Genomic DNA, 18,767 nt, shown 5'->3' with positions numbered 1-18,767 from the left:
TTAATATGTAGTATAAATGATATTTTAAGATCTTTATTTGCCCTAGATACCGCCTGTTCTAATAATCTGTAAATCTGTAATTTTTTATGACTTCCTGTCATTCTCATATTATATGAAGAATCTTCATTTCTCTAACATTTCAACTTTATAATTTATAAGTTTTCTGAATCCGTTGGAATGCCTACTCCATCTGATTCTAACTCCTCGGGTAAAGCTAGGAGAAAGTATCTTTAAAACCAATTTATAAAAATTATCATATTATTTACCACATAATGAAGATAATTAATATTTTGTAATAAATAATTGTTTTAGAAGTAGATTTGATGACCCTAACCCAGTAAAAAGGTCTGGATTTTCCGATTCAAAAAACGCTTCCAGCAACGTTCAACCCAATTTTAATTTACAAAATGTCACAACCCCTAGTAATAATTTAAATAATTTACAACAAAATGTAACTTTGCAAACCATGGGATTCCAACCTCAAATCCTTCCACCCTTTGTTCCACCATCTGGTTTCCAACCTTTTCCTCCATTCCAAATTCCTAATCAGAACCCTGTTTTTCCAGTTGTTCCAGTCCAATTATCGCATTTTAACCCACCAAATGACCCCAATTTAAATGGAGTTGATAATAAGTTTGATTTGGATACCTGCAATGTGGGTGTTATGGCAAGTATTTTGATTGAAAGTCGTGATAAAATGAGAGATTTTGTACCATATAAAGAATTTGAAGATTTAGACAAAATAGGTGGCAAAAAGGAAGATGAGCCAGTGCAAAATTTAACACTTACTCAGAGAAATAAAGTGGAGGATTTTTACGATGAATTGGAAGAAATTTTTGAACAGTATAGATCAGAAATACACCCTGAAGACCCTAGTCTTAACTATTCTAGAAGGCGAAAGTTTAATTTTAGCAAACAGACAAATCAACAGCCTAAGATACTCAGCCAAGATGATCTAATAAACCCGGCAAAGAGGGACTATTACGCGTCAGAATTTTATTCAAATACTGCCAAAGAAAACCCAGGATTAGGCTGCGGCGACGATATGTTTGAGACCTTTAGGAGAAAACGTTCTACTAAATATCACGAAGACTATGCCATTAGGTACTTTAAATTAATACAATTTTAAATTAGAGAGGCTGTAAGAAAGGACCCAAACTGCATTGTAGTGTCTCCTGGAGAAGTGTGTTATCCATGTAACATTTAAATAGAATATTATGTAAATTATATAATTAGTTAAACCTTTAAAATAGAATATAATCCTCATTCTAGCGAGAATATGAGCACAAGGATTGTAAAATTAATCTAATTAATTAGTAAGTCGACGAAATATAAACTCGAGCCTATCCTAATTTCATTTAATATTTTTTTATTCTTTAGAATATTTTCAACGTCTTTATAACTATTGTTTGCGATAGAGATGTTATCTAGGACTGTTTTTACTTTTAGGTGTAAGTCACTCGTGTTCTTAATTTGGATTGAGGTGGTAGATGAGGTAGATCCAGATTCTGTTTTCTGTTCTGGGCTGTCAAAATTAGAGGTGGCATAATGAGAATCTGAGTTTATACTTAAAATTCTATTGATTTTATACAATTTATCCAGGGATAATTTACATACTAACATTTTGTCGTAATCATAGAGTAAAAAAATCGACTGAATAAGGTTGTTGATGGATTTCATGGAAACGCTGGAAGAACTGCCATCTCTGAATTTTGAAATTTCTAGGACTTTTTCAAGACTCGTGACTAGCAGATGTAACAATTCTGTTTCATCCTGAGTAGAAATATCATTATTTGGTAATAAAGCTTGGGACATATACAGCATTGAGATTTTGTGGAAGAGCAATAGGGTGATATCTAGGTCATTAATGTAATTTAAAATCTTGTAATTCCTGGTAAATTTGGAAAAAATCCGCCTAGTGAAGTTGAGAAAGTCCTTGTATCTAAACAAATCACACTTGTTAATTATTCCCACAGTGCAAACCAGGCCTGAATAATTTGAGGAATCGATCCTTATTTCAGATAAAATCGACCTGAGAAAGTCTAAGCTATTCAAAAATAATCCTGAATTTCCAAGAATAGTGATAAAACTGATCAATGTGTCGTTCAAAACATGGTCAAATTTATTAAAATCACTAATGCTATTTTGAGGAAGTTGGTTTGAAACAAGATCTGTGGGATTGTGTCGGTATCGAAATTTTTCAGAATTTGAAATTTTACGATTGAATAGAGGAAGGTCGTTGTTTGAAAAAATATTAGTCCTCAAAGTGATGGATTCCTCCAAAACCCTAGATCCATTCCTTAAAAAGTCAGTTAAAATTTGATTTTTAGGATAGTTTGAATCAAAAGAATCAATTCTAGAAATCTTTTTACATGTGTCCCTTAGTAACTCGAGCTGATTTATGGAAAATGATAATAAGTTCCGACGAGCAATGAGACTTGATACGGACACACCAAGCTGATCCACAACATTGGATAGGTTTAATAGAGTCATTGAATTTTATCATATCCAAATTTATGTTACAATTAAAAATATTCTTATTTTTTTAATTTCCGTTATTGTAAGAAAAAACACAAATCCTTGGGTGGAGACGAATTAAGTTGCGCCGTTAGACCAGCATCGATCATTACACCTTTCACCATAACAAAAGGAATCCAATAAATTTTAGAATTTAAATCTTTCATAATAAATTATCGGGATCATTATCCTAAACAAAACAACATTAATATGTAGTGTTTAGTAAAATTATTTTAAATATTTAATGTAGTTTTATTTTTAATTCAGTAAAATCCCCCAAATACAGTTTGTTCATTATCTCTACAAAAATCTTAATTGTTCTAGTAATAATCTAGTATCTATAACGCTTATCAATTGATTGAATTTATTAAGATTCTCTTAAAATAATCTAGGAATAACAAGGGAACCATAGCTTAAATTAGTCCTCTGATATCCATCTAAATAAAATTAGTAAAGCAAATATAAATAAACTTATTCTTAACCATGTTTCAACATAAATTCGGAGCCAGAGCTCTCATGAGAGAGGGCGGGAAGTTTTTGGGAGCAGCAGATAACCCAACGCTAAGGAACATAGAAGCAATTCAACAAATCTCGGACATGTTAAAGACGTCCTTGGGACCTAATAGCATGAAGAAACTCATTGTAAACCATATCGACAAAAAATTCGTTACCTCAGATTGCAACACCATTCTGGCAGAATTGGAAGTAGTACACCCAGTAGGGAAGATAGTACTGAGTTCAGTGGAATCACAAAAGCTCCAGTTCGGAGACGGAAGTAATACGCTGGTGGCTCTCCTGGGAGAGCTTTTAACAAACGCAGGAGAGTTGTTGCAAGATGGAGTACACATTTCAGATATCAGAAAAGGATACGAAATAGCATTTAACAAACTAATGGAACATTTGCCAAGTAAGTGGAACTATATAATTTATATATAAACAAAAATAAAGGAGTAAATAAAAAATATAGGTCTGGTTTGTTACAATATCAAGGATTTGAGAGATCATGAAAGCTTGAGAAGAGTGTTGTACACAGCAATGAACTCAAAGTTCAGCTATATGTCAGAATTCTTAAGCAAACTAGTTACAGATGCAGTGATATCAGTGATGCCTACAGATGTATCAATGTTTGACCCTGAAAATATCAGAGTGGTGAAACTCACAGGAGGCTCACTGATGGAATCTAACTTAGTAAATGGACTCGTGCTTATTAGAGAACCTTTGGGGTCCGTAAAGAAGGCATACAACTGCAGAGTTCTAGTTTTGTCAGTAGGTTTGGAGTTTTCAGGACCCGAAACGAAAGGAACAGTCCTCCTGAAGACAGCTGAACAACTGTTGAACTACACCAAGGGAGAAGAAAGGGAAATGGAAACAGTAATCAAGTCAATAAGTGATAAAGGAGTTGGAGTTATTGTATGTAACGGAGCAGTCTCAGAAATGGCACTTCACTTCTGTAACAAATACAATATCCTTGTGTTGAAATTAGTCTCGAAATTTGACCTCAGGAGAGTCTGTAGAACCACAAGGTCCCAAGCAGTAATGAACCTTTCCCAACTACTACCACAACCAGCTGATCTCCAAAATGGAGAAACCCCAGAAGTAAACGAGGAATTTGGATACGTGGAAAGCATGGAATTAACTGAAATTAGCAGCAAGAAGTGTGTCATAATAAGAGCAAAGGACTCCAGAGTTAATACAATCATACTTAAGGGAGCAACGAATAACCAATTAGATGAAGTGGAAAGAGGAATTGATGACGCAGTAGCATTGGTAGATAATTTAAAAGTGGATGGAAAGTTTTTACCAGGAGCAGGAGCAGTGGAATTACAACTTTCAGTACTACTGAAAAAGTTTAGCGACACAGTGTCAGGACTTGAAAGATACGCGGTTGAAGCCTTTGCAAAATCTCTACAAGTAGTACCCAAAATATTGGCAACCAACGCAGGAGTCGACTGCGAAACACTCCTGACGAATCTTCTGAGCCTCCATGAAAATGGAAAGATTCATTCATGTGTAGATATTGAAACTGGAAGCTGCGGAGATTCCGTTGAGTTGAAAGTATTCGATCATTATCAAACGAAACATAATTTATTAACACTGTGTTACGAAGCACTGATGACTATACTAACAGTAGACCAAATCATTGTGGCAAAACCAGCAGGAGGACCAAAACCACCAGGCCAAAATAACCCAGATTTCTAAATAATGAATAAAAATAAAATATTTTAATATAATATAATATATTTTATATCTGTATTTCTAATGTTTTATCGATATTTTATTTAAACTAAAATAGATCCAACACCATAAAATGCTAGTATTTACTAAATAAGATTTAATATTTCGACTAGTTTTTAAGAATCTTGATTTTAAAACGTTTTAATTTATGGTTCAATCGGCAGGAACAGTACATTTCGATCAATCAGAACCTTTAGTGTTTTACTACGAGTCATTCGAACATAACTACCCAGAAACCGGAAGTAATAACAATAATAATAATATAAACAAAAAAAGCTTTATAAAACAAAACTTCGAAAACGAAGGAGATCTAACATTTGTAGATCCATACTCTGATTTAGAAAGCCAACAAGTTTACGATCAAAAGTCTTATAATTACAGGGATTCCACAGATCCGAGTAATAAACAGGATCTAAATGAGACGTTTTCCTCGGTTTATAATACCGACGACAATCATAGCCCTGTTTTTATCAGCACTGGTAGCAGTAGTGTTGTCCCTGATCCTGATGCCAGTCTAAAAAATGGAGTAAAATCAGAAAATAGCCCAAAAAAAGAAACAAACGGAACTGAACCAGTATCAGAAGAAAAGGTAACTAACGCTACATACTTTTATAAAATTTTGTTCCACCTAATTGATATTGCGTCGGATGGAAGCCGCTTTAAATGTTGCAAAAAGTCCATGGTTAACCCATGTGAACCATGCAAGGTGGTAGAAAAACTAATATACACATATTTCGATCTCACGACACTGGAAGATGTAATTGCAGAGAGATCGAAAAATGGAATCTGCGGATATATATACTGTTGCAACCAAATAAAGAAAAGGTAATTTTTAGTTAGTTTAATAATGATTTAGCACCGGCGAATCCAAGTACAAAATCGATGTGGCCTCAAATAGTATATATGAAAGAGAAGAATGTGATTCATTCTGCTCAACAAATTGTCTAGATGATAACGAGAAGGTGAACGCCAAGGTTTCGCTGTCGCCAGTTGAACTCGGAACGTTCACCCCAAGAGCAATGAGAAACGCAAATAATGAAAGTTTAAAGAAATTGTACGAAAATGTTTTTAGTCTCAGGAAATGCTTTGGATTACCTAAAAATTTTAATGTTAACAATATTGTAACAGCCAGTACCATAGATTTAGGAACCCAGGGTCCAAATTCACAGGATACTGATACTAAACATAAAGAAAGTGACCAAATGGTGTTAGACACAAATAAAGACGAGGAAAACAAGAATAAATCTAAATTTGATGGGGAATCAAAGAAACCTAAAGACGATAAGAGACAGAGAATTGATACATTTGAAATATTTGAGGACTTCGACTCGGCAGATGAAATGACTGAACCGCCAATGTCAGAAGCAAACGTAAAATTTTATAAAAATCCAGAAAAACTCGTTTCAATTTATAAACCATCGCCTTATAATACCGATTTAGCAGATAATACAACAAGTACGAGGTCATTCGATCAAGAGAGTCTGGATCTTTCAGAAAGTGAAGACTTCCCAGAAGACGAGTACCTGGGGATTTTCTCATGGTTGTGGTACGTTCTGAGTAATTTCATTACAAATAAAACGCGCGATTTCCTCAACTCTGGAATAATAAGCCAAAATCGCCATAATGTAAGTGTTAATTACAAATTTTTTATGAATTGAATAACAAATAAATTTAGGAAAATTTTGATGATTTGTATAAACAGTGCCTGAAAGGGATACCAAACAACCTTCTTGATACACTAAAGACACACATACAGAACATATTGTCAACATTTAAACCAGCCAAGGTATTTTTATTTAATAAAACAGCACGTCTATAGAATAATCTACTCAATACTAAGATAATAGAACCGTTGGCATATACAATTAAGTATGTGATACTAAAAAATCGCCACCACTTACCTCTCAATTATAACTCAAATTTGTCTAATAATTCGAACGAAGCCAGTACAAATCAGCCACAGCAAGACCAGATTGTGTTTGAAGAACCAGAACAAAACAATAATATAATTTGTAATGAAGAGCTGAAAGAAGCAGATTATCAAATAATGTTGCAAGATGTAAACAATGTTTTAAATAATCGATTCCTACTCGACCAAGAGTCAATAGATATACTGTCTGAGCTTTTCCTGGAACCTTGAATTGTTTTAATCGACACTCAATAACTTAATTTTATTTGTTTTACATATATATTATTATGTTAAAACTTGTTGTATTTATCCTCTAAAGCCTTGAAGAAACGAACAGTGCATTGAGGACCATAAGTTGATGGAGGTTCACATTGCTTGATGAGCAAAAGGTTGATTCTCTTTAAAAACTCGTTAGACTCGGTAATCAATTTGTCCCTTTCAATCCTTGGTAATTCACCTTTTGTGTCCTCAAGTTGTTTAGAATATGAAGTCGAGTTAGTTAAAATTTCGTTATATACAGCAGGGTCCATAATTAATCTTAGCTCAGAATACAAATCAACCTCATACGAATCATAAACACTTAAAAATTTCGATATTGATGGAACCACGCTCTTTAAATCGCTTTCGACAATATTGATCCACAATTCTGCTCATAATAATGAGTAATGATTATTAGGTATGAATAAATTTAATATATGTGTGTATCTTGTATATTCATGTGTGTATACTATATATGGACTAAGTACCTTCAAGTTTCTTGTATACAATGTAGGCAAAATTTGAGAAACCACTAACAAGGAAAGTTTTAAAGGTCATTATTCTAAGAAATAAAGTTAATGAAGTGGTATATAAGTAATGTAACTCGAACCTCCGGTAAGTTGTGAGTGGAAACTGTGTAATGTTGTGGAATATTATGTCAAGTTCATTCAATAAAACACATTCTCTGAACTTAAGCATTTTTTCCACGTTCTTTAGATACTGCTTCACATGCGGATAAAACTAAAATATTATTTTTATGTAAATAACGGATAGGGGAAATAATTATAAAATAACATTGTCAGTGATGATTGTATTAAGGTATTCCAAAAATTCATCTCTAGGAGGTAAGTTGAAATCTAATTCCTGAATAATGAAGTTTCTATCCGCAGCTTTTGAAGGATTTAATCTTATGGACAAGACGTTTGATTTCCTGCCTGGAACCAATAAGTCCAGACTATGAGAAAAGTCACGATTAATTCTGCAAGTTTCATCAATCAAAGTTGCACAGCCATCAGGATTTTCAAAGTTCCCTAGCTCAATTAAGCTGGTGTCGGAGTTACTGGGAACTGCATTGGATGATTTAGCGTCAATTAAAGGGTACAAAATCGTTCCTGAACATTTAGGAGATAGGGTATCTAAATAGTAACACTTGTTCATTTGGAGTCTATTGACACACATCAAACAGCATTTATCATAACATATAAGGTTATTTAAGATATCTGGCTTCAGAATTATACAAACTACATTCTTCTTCGGTGTATCTAAGCATAACTCATTGAACAAACTATTGGTGTTGAGTGAAAAATCCTTATCATGTATGTAAAATTTAGGATCATATACAGAAAAGGAATATTTAACTATAATAAAAGTAAGTAAAAAATAAGGAATCATAGTAAAATATAATAATTATGAATGAATAAGTAAGAAGAAGGAAGAGAGAAAATTAGAAGGGAAGGAAATCAGAAAATTTTAATAGAGAAGAATTAATGAAGTAGTTATTCTGTTTAATAACATAAAAATATACTAAAAGTTAAAAAATAAAATGAATGTTGATGTAATAACAACACTCAAGTAGCGGGTCGAAAGGTGAATAATTTATTTTGTTTTAAATTTGTAACCTTTCTATGGATATTTTTAAAGTAATAATTCAACTTGTAATATAAAATATGAATTCAGTTGACACCTCTTCTGCTGAAGATGATCTTGTCGAAAACTTCCAACAAAAAATGGTTCTCAGAAGATTCAAAAGACCTCTTTTAACTCTAAATAAAAGATTAAACGATGTTTATTTAACAAGGGACGTTCCCCTCTGTGTATACTATAGAAGGTGTGTTAAACTTCTAAGATGGCATCTTCCTTTAATTTCTAAGGTTTTCTCATCTGAATTCATGCAAAATAACAATAATAATTTTAGTGTAACTGAATTGCTAAGTAAGAATAAAGTTTTGGTAAGTTTTTCATATTTATTGATTTTAAAGGTACCGACCGATACAAATGGTCAGATGTATTACCCTGATGGTCAAAATTCCTTACAAAAACATTTAGAAGATCCTATGTTAAGGATATTTGGGTCAGGATTCTGTGTAAAGAAGTCATTTTACTTGCTACAAGACCTATACTATCATATTGTTACCATGTACAAACTATCCTTTACAAGATTTTTACACAAATCTGGAGTATTGAAGTACTGTGATGATTGTAAAAACAAAATTAATACTGGTTTGAAGTTATCGGATAACCAATTATCAAAGCTTTTTGAATGTGAATTATGTATGTCTCTAAATAAAGCTATGTTTGAGGACCTTTTTAAATCTGTATTTGAAGTTGTTATTTCAACTGATTCAATCTGCTGCTCAGATGACCTTTGGATACTAGGTACTCTTTTACACAACTATTTATATATGTGTGATTAGCTGTTATCCAAACTAATCTTGAAGATTATTTTAACTAACAGTTCTTTAGATTCCACTTCAAATGACCCAAAATTATCGGTTTGTACTTATTTTTTATACTCTTTTAGGTTGAGCCAGCCAATAGGTACATTTCATCGGTGTCAATAACTTTAAAGCCCTGTGATTTTAATCTTTAATTTTATGAAAATATACGAAATGTGAATATTAACTTTCATAAATATAAATTTGTTGACTATTCATGCCAGCAAATTAAAAACATTTTTAAATTGTTCAAGTATTTGTGCGAAAACTTTATTGTCATGTACCTATAATTGTGGTATGATTGGATCATATTACTTTTATATCAAGAGCCATCAGCAAAATGAGATCATCTAAAAGTTGCTTAAACATGTCTTAAAACCTGTGGGAGAGTATTTGTCGATTTTGTTTTTCTCTCTCAGACAATCACAAAGGACCTTGATTCCATTCCTGGAGTAAATCTGGTAGTATTCCTTAGTCCTAAATAAAATTTAATTAAAATTAACGAATACCTATCTCCTAACAAAACTTTGGTTGAATAAATGTCCAAATGCGATAAATCTGCGGATGAGCATAACTAAATAATCTGTGTAAGATTTGAATGTGTACCCAGGTTCCAACATTTCCTGAGTATGTCAAGAAAAGTTGCCAGGAATTAGAAAACTTGAGTGCCGTTAATGTGTATTCAGTATCCTCATCTGAGTTATGATAATGAAATTGCGGGTTTAAAGTACCGTTTGAATCTGTAACTGTAAACCTTTCGGTGTGAACCAGGGGGAAAGAGTTATCGGATAACTTTAAATTTCCATCAGATTCTAACTTATTTTCACTAAATTTGAGTTTTTCTATGCGATTTGTTACGGATTCCATCAAAAATATGATTTCAGCTAGGTTTGACAATCAGAATAATGTACAGTGTCGTCAAACCAAAAGGTTAAAATTAATTTAACTTAGTGTTAATTTTAAAATCTAATCTTATAATTATTTTTATTTGTGTTAAACACATAATAACTTAATGATTAGGATAAACACCTGGAACTAAAAGTAGTGTGAATGAAAATATCATACTGATGAAAATAATGAAAGAAATGAAAATTGGTAAACTAAATGAGAAACAACATTAACTAAATCTAGTTACATAAAATTCGAATGATAAAATATTAAAGGTTAGTTGGTTGTCATTTTCCTTGATAACATTTCAGACTCTACAAGAGTAAATTCGGGTATCCAACCATAGCGATTTGGATTTGAGTTGACTCTAACGTATATCCAATTGCCGGATCTGGCAACCAGCTGAACTTTTTCAGACTTTTTGACGGATGTAGTATTTTCCGAGTCGGAACTCCAAGAAGTGTAAACTTTCATGGTAACAGGAGGGCCGTTGCTGTGCGTTATGGTTGTTAAATCCAAATCCTTATCAAAGGTAAGATCTTTTTTCAGTTTATTTCCCTTTTCTTTATAGCTTTCTTCTTCAACTTTATCACAACTAGGGGAGTTGGATAAAGGAGGGTGGTTGTTCATGAAACTATTTACGTTTTTGAATGACTTAGAAAAGGGTGGAAACTGATAGCCACTTAAACTAGTGAGATTTACACTTTGAAAGGAATTTGTAACCATGGTTTCTGGCGTAGTTTCAGCGGTACTTTCGTTTTTGTTAACGTCTGAAGACAATGATTTGGATAATAGGTAGTTTGATCCTGAATTGAGGAAACTAAAACTATTGCTGCCACTCTGGAAAATATCAGAATTTTTTTCCTCATTCAGGCTATTCACTGTCCCACTATTTGTTGTCAAATCAGAAGCAACGCAATTCCAATCGTTGTTGCGCCAATTGGAATCTGTCCATGATCCTTTTTCATAGTTGAGATTGTTTATCATACTATTCCAAAGGAAAGAGTTACCGTAGTAATATTTATCATCGCAAAACTTGTTAGTGCAGTTGCTAGCTAGAAATTCTGAGCTTGAGAGCGGTGGTTTCTTTGGCAAAATTGTCTTTGGCTTTTTATTAGTGGCTGCTGGGTCACTGTATTGCAGCCCTAAACTTGACAGATCTTGGGAATCTGGATTTTCAACTGCCATTGTTGGTGATTTACAAACATCATCTGTTCCATAAACGTTTGCTGTAGAATGGCATAGGTCCTATAGGCAGAATTAGAGATTGTGAAGTTACCTTCCCATAATTTAGGGGTTTATGTAAAAAACTCATTTGTTCGAGGTTTCTATAAAGAAAGTCCAAAGCCATCTAAATTAATTTTATTATTGAATTTATAGCATGGCGAATTTAAAGAAAATACAGCTTGTAATTTAGAAATTAGCTAGAATTTATTTACCTAATGATAGAGAATGGTAAAGTGGGTTGTTTAAGAACAAATAATTGTAAAATTATGTTCAAAAATGTTAGGGATTGGTGTTATTTGGAGTCAAAATGAAATTGCTCCAGAATGGTCGATTAGATCGGCGATTAGAGTTAAAGATTCCCTAGATGATACCACTGAGAATGAATGGATTAAATTATTTTACCCGCATTTAATTGATGAATAAAAAATACAAAGAGTGCAAAAAACGAACAATTAAAGAAATTAGGGGATACTAAAACATGTTATGCATATAATAATCTGGCACACTTTAGTCATTACCCAACCATTGGAATGTATTTATGAACAGTCGAAATTTGTGAAAATTTTACTATTGCACTCATAAAAATAAATAAAAATTTTTGCGTGGTACATGTTTTTGATACCACTTCAATCTTTCCACTATTTGGGTATTTTTCAGTGAGAGTACCTGACCATAGATTTATAACTAATTACTCTTATTATATAAAAGGTTTATAAATATTAAAATTTTCTATTTGTTCTTTTTACTTTAGGTCTGCCCAGTATAGCCAAATCAGTTTCATTGATGAGTTTTGTCTGTTCGATTGTTTGTTGAAATTGTTTCAGGGGGTCATAAACTCCGTCCTCTAAGTTTGAATCCAAATTATTATTCCTATTCTTAATTCGATTCCTTTGTATAGTTAATACTGTATCTTTATACTTTTTGGCCCTTTCTTCATCACCTGGTTCTATGTTGTCTATTAAATAAACCGGTTTGTTATTCTCGTCCATTACGATTTTATATTTCATGTTTCTCTCCTTATCCAAAACAGTTGTGCACTCCTTATATTCTTGGTTTGAGTTATCTAACGAACGTTGACGGTACATTGCCTCTTTTGCTGGGCTTCCAAACCACGGGTTGATCGTATTAGTTCTGGCGTTTTCATTTCTCATTAATTTGCATTTTTCGTTAATTGTCCATAAGTTCGATAGAAATCCTATATTATATTCGCCTACACTTTTGACAACCTTCTCCGGGCTTTTCACCTGATTCTCCTTGTAAACCACGTAATTTTCATTAAAATCTCTATTCACTACTGGCGTTGAATCCTGCGGAGGTTTTTTGTCAGAAATGTCAAATGACTGGTATTTCTCCTTCATATCAAAGATCTTGTAGTCATTGTCAAATGGATCGTACTCACCATCAGGGCTATCAAGGTTTTCTACAGCATCTCGATTTGTTTCAAGATAATATGAATTAAGTTCCTTTGATGGCTTTCTAGATTTATCTAGCTCTTTGTCAGGTTCTGAGCTACCAAATATGTTCTGAAATATTTTAGGCGAATTATTATATAAATCTGTTATTCCCTGCTTTATTTCATCTAGACCAGTTTTGATATCTTCACTTATTACATCTTTTAGAGGATCGATATAATCCTTTTGTATGACTTCCATGTATCCTTTATCCGAAACAGGGTTTTCATCTTCTTTTTCAATGTTGATAACAGACTCCGTTTCTTCCTCCGAGTGAGTTTCGTGCAGATCTTTAGCATCTCTGTTATTTAAGTCCATTTTATTAATTTCATTATCTTTTAACTGTTTGCTTTCTTTAAAATCTTTTATAGAATTTAAAGAATTTGATATTGATTCATCTTCTATAAAATTTTTAAGATCATTGGGTAATTCATCTAACCATTTATTTAGATCAAAATTATTTTTATCCACATCACGTTTATTATTAATTTTATCTTGATTGTGTTCCTGATCTGGTTCGATCTTCCTTATATTTTTAGGATGTACTGGATTAAAACACGTTAGTCTATAATTCCTTCTTACGGCTGAGGATTTCAGTGCTAAGTTACTTAATGTTTTTTGATATTTATATCTTACATCACTCAAATTCCTTTCTAGGTTTGAAAAAACTTTATTTAAATTCAATGGATCTTTGTTTGAATTCAATTTACGGAGAACTACGTGTGGTAGATAGAAATTAATTTTTTTATCTTCGTCTGCCCCAAAATTTTCTAGACTATTTAAATCTGTTTGATTTTGCTCTTTTTCCTGTATTTTTTTAGATTTAGGCCCCAATCTAAAGTTTTGACCCGAGTCTAAAGGATCATCATTCTTAGTTTGATCCTGTTCTGAAAATTTTATTCGGACTGTTGTCTTATTTTCATTTGATAAATCTTCAAAATCAGAAGATTGTTCTGATGAAATAACATCTTTAAATTGGTCCAGAATGTAGGAATACGGATTTTCACGAATATGATCTAGATCCTCTGAGTGTTCGGATGTTTCACCTGAATTATCTTCTGACTTGATTCCTGATTCCTTGTCTAACAATTTATCATTACCTTTTTCATAAATTTGCAATTCATTTTTTATTGTATTAGCGATTATATCATTTACATTATCAATATATTGGTAACGTCTGCCAAATGATTTATAGTAATTATACTTAATTATATCCTCCATTTTTTATATTAATTTTAATATAAAGACATTAAAAAGACAGACTAAATGAAATATTGAAAAGAATCTGGGCCATGGGCCAATCCAAAAGAGGTGCAAGAAATTGTAAACGGAAATACAGTGGAAATAGACTTGAAATGTTGTGATAATAAATTAAAATTTGTATATGTTACACATATGTGCGATTAAGAAGTATAAAAAAGGCGAATCACAATCGATCATGAGCATCATCTGAAAATGATCTAACTAAACTATGGAATAATTATTTTACATTGTTTACTCAAATTCCATTATTAGGTAAATATGATTTTTAAAAAAATATTTTACATTTTATTCTCCATCTTGAATAATTATGTTAACTGATGTGTGGTAATCTGGACGACTAATTGGATCATTTATAATTTTGTAAAATACAAATTGTTCTTAATTTAACTGGAATATTCATTAAATATAATTTTCTGTATATTTTGACACTATCCCTTATTAAAATTTTTATTTCTGTTCCTTGATCTGAATATATTCAGTTAGGAAAATTCTCACATTACTAATATTTGCATTTAATAGCTATTATTTAACTGTATTTATTTCATTGTATCAGTATATAAGAATGAGAACAATTGTTGGCACCAAAAAAGGTATTGGTTTATCTAGTTAGTCATTTTTGTATTACTTAATTTACAAAACTAATTTTCAATTATTATTAATTTTTATTGTTCCTGAATTAAAATTCATGTAGTAAACACAAAACGAGTGCCAACATCAATCGATCCAAAGAATCATAATCTGGAGTATTGTCGTAAAATAGTATTCGATTATCTAAAAAATACTCGTAGACCTCATAATTCTATGGCTGTAACTCTAATAACATTAGATTTGAATTTAGATATATCAAAATATACACAAAACAATCAAGAAATGGAAAATAGAGGGGATTCTTGAAAAGCTAGAAAACGAAAATAAGATATATGCCAAAAAATTCTCTAACAAAAAGGTAAATTTGAATTTTAAAACGATTTACAGATATATATGATAAAAGAGGAACCAAAAGAAGATAATCAGGCAGATATAAAGGAACTTAAAATTGAAATAGAAGGTATATTTTTGTAATGTGTAACGTTGTTTATAGAACTTGTGCTTGAGGTCAAGGATCTTAAAGGCAATTATTTAATTAAATTATTCTTAAAAATATATGAAATAATGGTTTCTAATAATAAAATATTTTAGTTTACATAAAAGAGTTGGAGAAAATGATTAAATATTACAAAAAAGCAGCAGAAAAACAAGAAAATTTGAGAAGTTTATATTGCAAATATGAAAAATGTAGGTTTAAATTAAATTGTTATATGAGTGTGTAAACTTGTTAAATAGTAAAAATAATGTAAATAATACTAAACCAAAATTATAAGTAAAATTATTCAGTGAAAGAAGAGTACGAGAAGATTAAAAAGACAAATGAAAATGAAAAAAAGGAAGATATAGTGTGTTTAAAAAAAGAACACTCTGAAACACATTATAAATGGAACAAAATAAAGAAATTAACTAATGAAGTTGTACAGATGTTGAGCGAAATTAACGAAGTATCCCAGAAAGACTTTATGGAAAACCTTGGGCTAGAAAGGGACGAAAATTGTATAGAAGAAGAATTATACTATCCAAAAAATGTAGAATGAATAATATGAATGCTTATATGATACATTTTAGTATAAATAAATTATATTTGATTGGAAGGCTAGCACTATTTTTACACCCTTTGTAAAAATGTATTAAATCTAATATTATGTATATCTAATGTATTTTAAATAACCCTTAAAATGGGTTTAAAATGAAATTGTTGAACTTATTTAAATTCTACTCTGTTTGCCATTTGTTATATACAGATTATACATATTGTTTTGTATTTTATAATTTTTTAAACCTAGAACTAAACAAATTAGGACATAGTCCATTTATTTTATTAGCTTCAAAGAACCCTAAATCAAGTAAATACTTCAAAGGAGAAAAAGTCAAATCCGAAGAAGATTTTCAAAGGATTTTAGAAACAGCAAAATCACTAAACCTAACAGAAAAGGATTTAAACGATTACGCATTAAAACACCTTCCAGAAGAAAGTTTGAGGAAGAGGTTCCTATATCTAATAAAACCAAAAAAGGAAGAGAAAGTACTCCCGAAAAGATTACGTAAACATTTGGCAATATTGCCACAAAAAAATATAGAATACCCAATAGACGAAGCAATAAGTAGAATAAAAATAATTAGCGGGACTAAATTTGTGGAAGGAATCGACGTCGCAATAAGGATACCAGTGACAAATAAAAAAGCAAAATCGACAGCAGGACAGTATTCTAAACTAATAACGATACCATATAAGTCACTTAAATCAAAGAGAACAAAAGTAGGAATATTCGGAATTAAAGATACAGTAGAAGAGATAAAATCAAAAGGTTTGTTAACTAATTCAACCGATAAAAAAATTAGGGCTTGAAAATTTGGTTTTTATCGGAGGCGAAGAATTAATTAAGGAGTTTAAGGAAAAACAAGAAATACCAGAAGTAAACCTAGTCCTATCAGACGTTGAAACATACCCGAAACTTAGTCTTTTGGGGAAATTGCTGTCAAAGCAAGGGTTAATGCCAAATTTGTCAGTAGGAACGTGTGTAGAGTCAAAAACAGATTTCCTAGAAATAATCGACGACCTAATAAACAGAAACGTATTGGTGATTAAATCTGACAAAACGGGAGATATCAAGTGTAATTTCGCAGATGTGTCAATGCCATTGGATGAAATAAGAACAAATTTGCTAGAAATATTTAGGTGAGAACAAAAATAATAAAATTATTTATTAATAATAATTTAGATATCTGAAGAAAAATAAGCCGCCATACTCAACACAGAAATTTGTAAATAAAATATTTATATCGTCATCGATGGGCCCGTCATTCAGATTAAACGTCAAACAACTGAAAAGCAATTCTAAATAATTTTAATAATTTTAATAATTGAGGCCTAATTTAGCAGGAAAATGGATGATCCTGAAAATATTTTATATAACCAGTGCATTGGAATTGATAGGCTTTGTAACGATTATTCGTCAACAATAGTAACATACTTAAATAGAGGAAAGTATATCAAGAAAGGAAAGAAAGTATACCATAAAGACGTACCATCAGAAATCCCAAATGTATTGCCAGTTAGTTTCTACACAAAGTACCCGAACCGCTACAACGGAGTGTGCAACCACCTGGTCCACGCGGCGTCAAATCGTAATAAATTCCCAAATATCTCATTAAAGGTATGAATAGTAGATACAAAATTAATTGATAATATTAAATGTATTGTTGTACTGATAGTAGTCTATATATTATTAAATTAATTAACAATACATAATTTAGTGGTTTCCAAATGGGAGGATGTTGCTGGCAGGAACGCAAGGTGGAAAGTTTATCATGTGGAACGGAATAACATTCCAATTTGATGATATAAAACGTTTTCCAGTATTCCATAAATTTTAAATAATTATGTAGGTGGGAACAGGAAGCGTAACCTGTTTTGAATGGTCACCATTCGGAGATTTTTTAGTTGCAGGTGACGAATACGGAAAATTGGCATTACTATCACCAGCCCTGTCATTGTTAAACACAAATTTATATGAAGGTTTGTGTAAATCATAATAATATTTATAAATTGTTTTTTTAAAAAAACGTGTAGGCATGAATAATGGTATTTTGGACCTAAGTCTGTCACCAAACGGAAGTAAATTTGTAGCATGCTCAGATACATACTCTCCACATATATTCGACATACAAACTACGACATTGGAAGGGTTATTAGCTGCGGAAAATATAGGGTCGACGTCAATAAGCTGTTTACAGTGGAACCCGTACAAAAACCTGGTAGTAACAGGTAGTAGAACAAATATAATAACACTCTGGGACCCAATGAATAAATCACAAATCACATCAATATATGCACACAAATCACCAATACACAAAATACTGTGGAATCCAAATGGAATCACATTCCTAACCACAGCATTAGATGGACTAGTAAAACTGTGGGATGTGAGGATACTAAAACCACTGTTGACATACAAAATAGCAGCGTCTAACCAGGATGAGTCAGTATATCTAACAAACATCAATAACATTAACTTGTTAAAGAGTAGTAAAGCAGTAACAGTAGTTACAGCAATGAGTTGGAACCCAGTACAGACCAACGTATTCGCAGTAGGTGATAACAAGTCAAGACTATTTCATTTTACGACACATTTTACAGAACCGGTATCAACAGTGGATCTCAGAGTTACAGATGAAAAGACTCCATCAACAACATCAATGGATTTCCATCCATTCGGACACCTGTTGGCTACATGTTCAGACGACAGATACGTCCGGTTCTGGAGCCGTAGCATCCTGGGAGGACATAACAGACTATATACACAAGATTCCCATTTTATTCTAGACGATAAAGTAAAGCACGCACCATTCACAAGGTTCGACTTCAAAAATGAAATTGAAGTTGAAAGAATACCTTCAATGAAGAACATAGATAAATGAAGTTGTATAAACTTAAATATAATTTAATAATATTCTGTAATTATATTGTAAGGATTGCATATTATAATATTAGTA

The 18,767-nt window shown here is 31.8% G+C and overlaps 11 protein-coding genes across 11 annotated transcripts, besides 1 other annotated feature; 6 read left to right on the top strand and 5 right to left on the bottom strand.

Annotated features, from left to right (window-relative positions):
- Positions 1-177: 177 nt before the first annotated feature.
- On the top strand, positions 178-1,207 carry TA16390 (uncharacterized protein; the record flags this gene model as incomplete). Its single annotated transcript, XM_948568.1, has 3 exons — positions 178-224; positions 313-1,104; positions 1,135-1,207. The coding sequence occupies 3 exons, from the start codon at positions 178-180 to the stop codon at positions 1,205-1,207; spliced, it is 912 nt and encodes a 303-aa protein (XP_953661.1).
- A 98-nt stretch (positions 1,208-1,305) lies between these two features.
- TA16395 (uncharacterized protein) lies at positions 1,306-2,493 on the bottom strand (the record flags this gene model as incomplete). The annotated part of the gene is made up of 1 exon (XM_948567.1): positions 1,306-2,493. The coding sequence occupies one exon, from the start codon at positions 2,491-2,493 to the stop codon at positions 1,306-1,308; it is 1,188 nt and encodes a 395-aa protein (XP_953660.1).
- Positions 2,494-3,000: 507 nt separating this feature from the next.
- TA16400 (chaperonin (T-complex protein 1 (TCP1), theta subunit)) lies at positions 3,001-4,716 on the top strand (the record flags this gene model as incomplete). Its single annotated transcript, XM_948566.1, has 2 exons — positions 3,001-3,424; positions 3,485-4,716. The coding sequence occupies 2 exons, from the start codon at positions 3,001-3,003 to the stop codon at positions 4,714-4,716; spliced, it is 1,656 nt and encodes a 551-aa protein (XP_953659.1).
- Positions 4,717-4,900: 184 nt separating this feature from the next.
- On the top strand, positions 4,901-6,892 carry TA16415 (uncharacterized protein; the record flags this gene model as incomplete). The annotated part of the gene is made up of 4 exons (XM_948565.1): positions 4,901-5,577; positions 5,609-6,377; positions 6,428-6,538; positions 6,572-6,892. 4 exons carry the CDS (start codon positions 4,901-4,903, stop codon positions 6,890-6,892), a joined length of 1,878 nt encoding a protein of 625 aa, XP_953658.1.
- A 59-nt stretch (positions 6,893-6,951) lies between these two features.
- TA16420 (uncharacterized protein) lies at positions 6,952-8,311 on the bottom strand (the record flags this gene model as incomplete). The annotated part of the gene is made up of 3 exons (XM_948564.1): positions 6,952-7,307; positions 7,408-7,660; positions 7,715-8,311. 3 exons carry the CDS (start codon positions 8,309-8,311, stop codon positions 6,952-6,954), a joined length of 1,206 nt encoding a protein of 401 aa, XP_953657.1.
- Positions 8,261-8,311: a sequence feature (Signal peptide predicted for TA16420 by SignalP 2.0 HMM (Signal peptide probability 0.671, signal anchor probability 0.000) with cleavage site probability 0.640 between residues 17 and 18).
- Positions 8,312-8,586: 275 nt separating this feature from the next.
- Positions 8,587-9,509, top strand: TA16425 (uncharacterized protein; the record flags this gene model as incomplete). The annotated part of the gene is made up of 3 exons (XM_948563.1): positions 8,587-9,295; positions 9,383-9,411; positions 9,441-9,509. 3 exons carry the CDS (start codon positions 8,587-8,589, stop codon positions 9,507-9,509), a joined length of 807 nt encoding a protein of 268 aa, XP_953656.1.
- A 195-nt stretch (positions 9,510-9,704) lies between these two features.
- On the bottom strand, positions 9,705-10,221 carry TA16430 (uncharacterized protein; the record flags this gene model as incomplete). The annotated part of the gene is made up of 3 exons (XM_948562.1): positions 9,705-9,831; positions 9,864-9,928; positions 9,961-10,221. The coding sequence occupies 3 exons, from the start codon at positions 10,219-10,221 to the stop codon at positions 9,705-9,707; spliced, it is 453 nt and encodes a 150-aa protein (XP_953655.1).
- Positions 10,222-10,518: 297 nt separating this feature from the next.
- TA16435 (uncharacterized protein) lies at positions 10,519-11,593 on the bottom strand (the record flags this gene model as incomplete). Its single annotated transcript, XM_948561.1, has 2 exons — positions 10,519-11,490; positions 11,522-11,593. 2 exons carry the CDS (start codon positions 11,591-11,593, stop codon positions 10,519-10,521), a joined length of 1,044 nt encoding a protein of 347 aa, XP_953654.1.
- A 595-nt stretch (positions 11,594-12,188) lies between these two features.
- On the bottom strand, positions 12,189-14,141 carry TA16440 (uncharacterized protein; the record flags this gene model as incomplete). The annotated part of the gene is made up of 1 exon (XM_948560.1): positions 12,189-14,141. One exon carries the CDS (start codon positions 14,139-14,141, stop codon positions 12,189-12,191), a length of 1,953 nt encoding a protein of 650 aa, XP_953653.1.
- A 1,819-nt stretch (positions 14,142-15,960) lies between these two features.
- TA16445 (chloroplast ribosomal protein L1 or 50S ribosomal protein L10, putative) lies at positions 15,961-17,117 on the top strand (the record flags this gene model as incomplete). Its single annotated transcript, XM_948559.1, has 3 exons — positions 15,961-16,579; positions 16,614-16,950; positions 16,994-17,117. The coding sequence occupies 3 exons, from the start codon at positions 15,961-15,963 to the stop codon at positions 17,115-17,117; spliced, it is 1,080 nt and encodes a 359-aa protein (XP_953652.1).
- Positions 17,118-17,158: 41 nt separating this feature from the next.
- Positions 17,159-18,692, top strand: TA16450 (uncharacterized protein; the record flags this gene model as incomplete). Its single annotated transcript, XM_948558.1, has 4 exons — positions 17,159-17,428; positions 17,529-17,630; positions 17,661-17,790; positions 17,845-18,692. 4 exons carry the CDS (start codon positions 17,159-17,161, stop codon positions 18,690-18,692), a joined length of 1,350 nt encoding a protein of 449 aa, XP_953651.1.
- Positions 18,693-18,767: the final 75 nt, after the last annotated feature.

Source organism: Theileria annulata, chromosome 1 (genome assembly GCF_000003225.4).
Source record: "Theileria annulata chromosome 1, complete sequence, *** SEQUENCING IN PROGRESS ***".
Lineage (NCBI taxonomy): Eukaryota > Apicomplexa > Aconoidasida > Piroplasmida > Theileriidae > Theileria > Theileria annulata.
Note: the sequence above shows the minus strand (reverse complement) of the source record. Positions and strands in the feature narration are given on the sequence as shown.